This window comes from Penaeus chinensis, chromosome 1 (assembly GCF_019202785.1).
Source record: "Penaeus chinensis breed Huanghai No. 1 chromosome 1, ASM1920278v2, whole genome shotgun sequence".
NCBI classification, from domain to species: domain Eukaryota; kingdom Metazoa; phylum Arthropoda; class Malacostraca; order Decapoda; family Penaeidae; genus Penaeus; species Penaeus chinensis.
This window is the reverse complement of record NC_061819.1, coordinates 6,181,592-6,186,591: the sequence shown is the minus strand read 5'-3', so window position 1 is coordinate 6,186,591 and position 5,000 is coordinate 6,181,592. Positions and strand designations below refer to the sequence as shown.

Sequence of the window (5,000 nt, the reverse complement as noted above, 5' to 3'; positions counted from 1 at the left end):
AAAAAATTAAGGAAAAATATTACTCTTTCTCTCAATAAATGAAAAAATAAAACATTTTTTTCCCCTCTCCTTCCAGGGATGCCGAGTAAGTATACCGACGGTCCAGTGTGCCACCTCCACACACATCGTCATTCGTGAGATACTTTGTACAGTCCTCAATTCCCAGCTCTCTTAACCACGACCATAATCATAAAAAAAAGTCATTTCGTTGATGGCCTACAACCCTTGGCTCTTTCCCAATCCCCTTGTATGTTTATTATAAGCTTCAGTGACTAAAAAAATATATATATTCTCTTAGACACTCTAAACCAGAATGAAAGCCACTCTAGAAATGTGCAATGCATTGTTACTCTCCTCTTAACTTACGTATACAAATGAAATCTGATTGGGCAGTCTCTTTTGTATATAGATATACTCATTCCTTGTTAAAAGGTAGGCCTATGTCCTCACAAGCGCCCTGTAGATTTGTAAAAAAAAAATCATTATTTTTAATGCAGCCTTAGACTTCGTAAAAGTTGATATAGCGTTTCTCTTTGTATTTGTAGCTTGTAAATATTTTCTTTGTTATGTTTTACTTTCTTATAAGAAAGGCTTCTGCAGCCACAGCCAAAGTTGATAGTATCTCTTTATTTAGAATTAAGAAGCTGTGTAGTGGTAGAAATGTAAAATTATATTGTATTTTAGTGGTAGCAGTATCTGACTTTAGCCCTTAGGTTTCAATCCCGGTCACCAATTTCTTCATCGTGTTGAATCGGCTTTATATATCATAAAAAAAGGCGAAATCGTTTCTAGAATGAGTTCTGATCCTCTTGTCACCGCCCGAATCCTTCATCTCCCTGATTAGCTCTGTTTTGTCCTCCAAATTCCCCTTTAAAACAAAAACTTTTGTGATCCAGCACTCTCTAAGAAGCAGATGGCATAATCCAACATCTCTTAAACCAAGTAAAAAACACACCACCTATGTCGCACGCGTCTAAAATAACACCATTAAAACAACGAGCGAACTAAACCACTGAAAACCTTAAGAAGCGCCGGCCGTTTCCCCCCATCGCGGATTCAAGTGATGTTCCTTTCCTTTTGTTGAATGAAAGCACTTTACAGAGCTTCCGATGAGGGAGGATATGAAGAGGAACAGCAGACTCAGCAAGTGCGAGAGGAAGTGAAAGAGAAAGTAAAGGACGATACGGAGGACGAGGAGTAAGTCAGGAAACGATTAGCAGCCAGAGCAATTTGATTTATTTATTATTATTATTTTCTCTTGCGAACTTTGTTTATTATTTTCGAGATTTTCGTTTCGTTTCTCTCTAATTTTGCTCTCTTTTTTTTTCTCTTGTTTCCAAAAAAGACCTTCCATCTAGACGAAGTTATACAAGCTTGTATTTTTTTGTTCCTCCGCAAGTTCTTCTTTAAAAAAAAAAATACAATTTTTCTTCACACATACGGCCATTGTTTGAGGACAGCAGCGTGCGTTCAAACAAGGCTCTTCTCGTTAGTCAGTTTAGCAGAAAAAAAAAATTCCCCGGGGCCAGAAGAAGTGCGTGGACCGAGACCTAGACGTAGCATTTCCTGCTGTAGTTCCTGAAGATAACAGTTGCACGTGGAGGTCCTCGTCTAACCACGCTGGTTAACTTCAGGCTGCGCGTGTCTGCGAACTCAGAATGATTGCATTAGTATATTTTTCATACCTTTTGGCCTTTAGATGGTCTTTTTTTTTTTTTTGTCATTTATTCTGATTAGATAATATCCAACAGTGACTTATCCGCAATACTGAATTATACAGAATCTTATCCTGAGTTTGTTTCTCGCGGAATCTGAGTTGGCCTCTTGGGTCTCAACCCAGAGTTAGGGAGTCCTGTGTTCTGTAATCGCTGCTTCTGCGCCTTCAGTCTGTTGATAACAGGAGCTCACATGTGTTCACTGTCTCATTCGAATCAGAGAAATACAAAATATAATTACTAACTTCTCTTACGTTCCTCTCTTCGTTACGCTCTCTGCCATGTATTTTAACAAAGAAACAATACTAGTAAAAACACGTCATTTCAAATTCTCGCCTCAGAGTCTGCAATCTCTAACTTGTGCTTGTAACTGTTATCTGTTATGTGCTGAAGCTACGGTGTTATCCTCCTTGCGTTGGCCATGTGACGTGTTATGATGAAAAAACAAATATGTTGCACATGCCTGTATCGTGTCACTTCTATGATTGCATCGCATGGAAAGGACAAAGCTCTCGATCTCCTGTGCTGATACCAACAGCCCTCAGTGCCCCTCCGTCCGTGTCACACTGTGTCGACTCTACACGTCCTCAGAACAGCTCACCCTACACCCTATTTGTACATAGTACCTCCTCTTATTTACACACGATGTTATTTTTCTGTCGTCTTCATGTTTTGAGTTCTTGCTTCCCGTTTGCTGTTTGAGACGTAGTTAGTGCAATGTTTGTAGTTCATTTTGCAATTGATGAGTAAGCTAGTCTGGGCATTTTTGCAACTATTGTAGAAGCTTGATTTATTCCATGTCCCCCTGTATAAGCTTTATATATGAATGTAGCAATGTGGTAGTAGTTTCTGTAGTATCAGACTCACATTGGCATTGGCTATTTGATCAAATCCTCTTTGTTTAATTCAGCTTGATCTTTATTTTGCCATGAACGTAGCATGATAGTATAGATAATACAAGTAGTAGTATTTCCATTTTTTTTTCTTTTTTTTTTTTTTTCTTCTTCTTTGCTATGCTGATATAGTTGGGTACCATCATCCCAGTAGTTAGACAACTAACCTTGGCTTGTTGGTTCTTTCTCTTTACAGAAAGTACGTATATGCTCGCCAGTCGAACATACCTTAGTATCAACAATGGTGACTGGTTCCGCCACCCTGACACCTTTCCCATCAGCTGATGTGCCCGCCTGGCTCATCAGTTCGCCGACCTTGACATAACCACTTAACATTATTTTATTACTACATGCTCACTAATGCCCTATGATGGGGCGATGTGCTTACTGCTTATGAGTGTTTTCTTTGTTCGTTTATCTTAGATATTTTCGTATTTTATTTTTTTTTTTTCTGTTTGCATTTATTGTTCTAAACTAAATGATGCAGATAGCGGTATTAATTTCATTTTTTCTCTTTATTTTGAATATTTTAAGCTTTAAATTATGCTTATTTGTTTTTCTGATGATTTATCTACTAAAATGCATCAGCAATTTAGTTTTAAAAAATAAATTCATGCATGAATATAATATTCTTTAAAAGAATATTATCTTCCTAACTTGCAGAACAGAATCGTCTTCATTTTATTAACACAGAACTCTCCCCCGTTAACAATAGATATTTTTCACATGTATGAATATGTGAAAGTCTTTATTTCTTAATTCTTAATTAATCTCGGGATTGCACTGTCTCTTGCATGATGAAAAAAAAACTCGCTGCTCGGTTCGAGAATTGCTAACGTCCCTATAAACCCAGTTTTCCTTATATCCAAAATGGTATATGGAAATTCTTTATACATATATTCATTCCTTATATTCACCAAAGGCAGAATATATCCGCCTTGCTCCCTATTATCTGTAATCAGTCGTGTTATAATGGCTAATCAAACTTATTCATAGAGAAGATTCACACCGAAACCGTCAGTGTGCCTTATTTTCCTCTTTCTTTTTAAATATTTCTCATTATTATGTGATATTAATGCGTAATTCTCTTTTCTCCCTTTCTTCCTTTCATCATCGTCGCTGCCTGTCTACAGGAGGAGGAAGAAGTAAGTGTTGATGACTTTGTTTATTTTATTATGCATTCCCTTTTATCTTCATTTGTTCATTTATCATTGTTGTTTTTTGCTTTGTTTTTCTTTTACTGCCATCTGTTCCTCTTTTCTAGAAGCATATTATCAAGTAATATATTCAGATTTGTAGATTTTGAAAATTCACAACTCTCTCCTCATCTTTTAATCTTAATGAAAGTTGCATATATTTTTTCCCTTTAAAGTTCAAATCTGTCTTTTATTAGTAAAACTATTTTCTTCTAATTCTACCCTATATTTTCTCTCTATCTATCTTTTTTTTCTGCCCATCTATCTGTCTATCTGTGTATATCATTCAATCTATATCTATCTATCTGTCTGTCTATCTCTCACTATGTCTCCCAATTTCTCTCTCTCTCTCTCTCTCTCTCTCTCTCTCTCTCTCTCTCTCTCTCTCTCTCTCTCTCTCTCTCTCTCTCTCTCTCTCTCTCTCTCTCTCTCTCTCTCCTCTCTCTCTCTCTCTCTCCTTCTCTCCTTCTCTCCTTCTCTCCTTCTCTCCCTCTCTCCCTCTCTCCCTCTCTCCCTCCCTCTCTCCCTCCCTCCACCTATCCCTCACCTTACCCTTCTTCTAACTTCCACCTTCCATCTCCTACTTTCACCCCTATCATCTTCCCTCTATCTTACACCATCTGACCCCCCCTTTCCCCTTTCTTCTTCCAGGGGAGATGAGGGGGCCAACTTCCTTAAGAACCGCCAGCAGATGAAGATGTCCGAGCTGGACGAACAGCTGGCGGAATACATCGCTGAGTGGAGGAAGCAGAGATCCAAGGAGGAGGATGAGCTCAGGAAACTCAAGGAGAAGCAGGCTAAGAGGAAGGTGAGGAAGAGGGGACGAGGGAGAGGGAATGGAGGGAGGGGAAGGGAATGGAGGGAGGGAGGGAGGGACAGAGGAATTGAGAAACATAGTGGGAGAGAGAGTGAGAGAGAGAGAGAGAGAGAGAGAGAGAGAGAGGGAGAGAGAGAGAGAGAGAGAGAGAGAGAGAGAGAGAGAGAGAGAGAGAAATTGAGAAACATAGTGGAAGAGAGAGTGAGAGAGAGAGAGAGAGAGAGAGAGAGAGAGAGGGGGGGGGGAGGGAGAGAGAAAGAGAGAGAGGGGAATTGAGAAATATAGTGGAAGAGAGAGAGTGAGAGAGAGAAAGAGAGATAGAAAGAGAGGGAGGGGGGTTGAGAGACATAATGGAAGACAGACAGAAAGAGAGAGAGAG

The 5,000-nt window shown here is 39.1% G+C and overlaps 1 protein-coding gene across 14 annotated transcripts in view; it reads left to right on the top strand.

Moving 5' to 3' along the window:
• Positions 1-5,000, top strand: part of LOC125027960 (troponin T, skeletal muscle-like) — a 21,465-nt gene that overhangs the window by 2,565 nt on the left and 13,900 nt on the right. For 9 of the 14 annotated variants that reach the window (XM_047617373.1, XM_047617204.1, XM_047617784.1 and 6 more), the window contains exons 3-6: positions 77-85; positions 1,102-1,197; positions 3,742-3,753; positions 4,456-4,612. In XM_047617373.1, coding sequence (XP_047473329.1) covers positions 77-85; positions 1,102-1,197; positions 3,742-3,753; positions 4,456-4,612 — 274 coding nt within the window. The remainder of the gene's footprint in view (positions 1-76; positions 86-1,101; positions 1,198-3,741; positions 3,754-4,455; positions 4,613-5,000) is intronic. The other 5 variants (XM_047618168.1, XM_047618008.1, XM_047618094.1 and 2 more) reach the window with 2 other exon arrangements.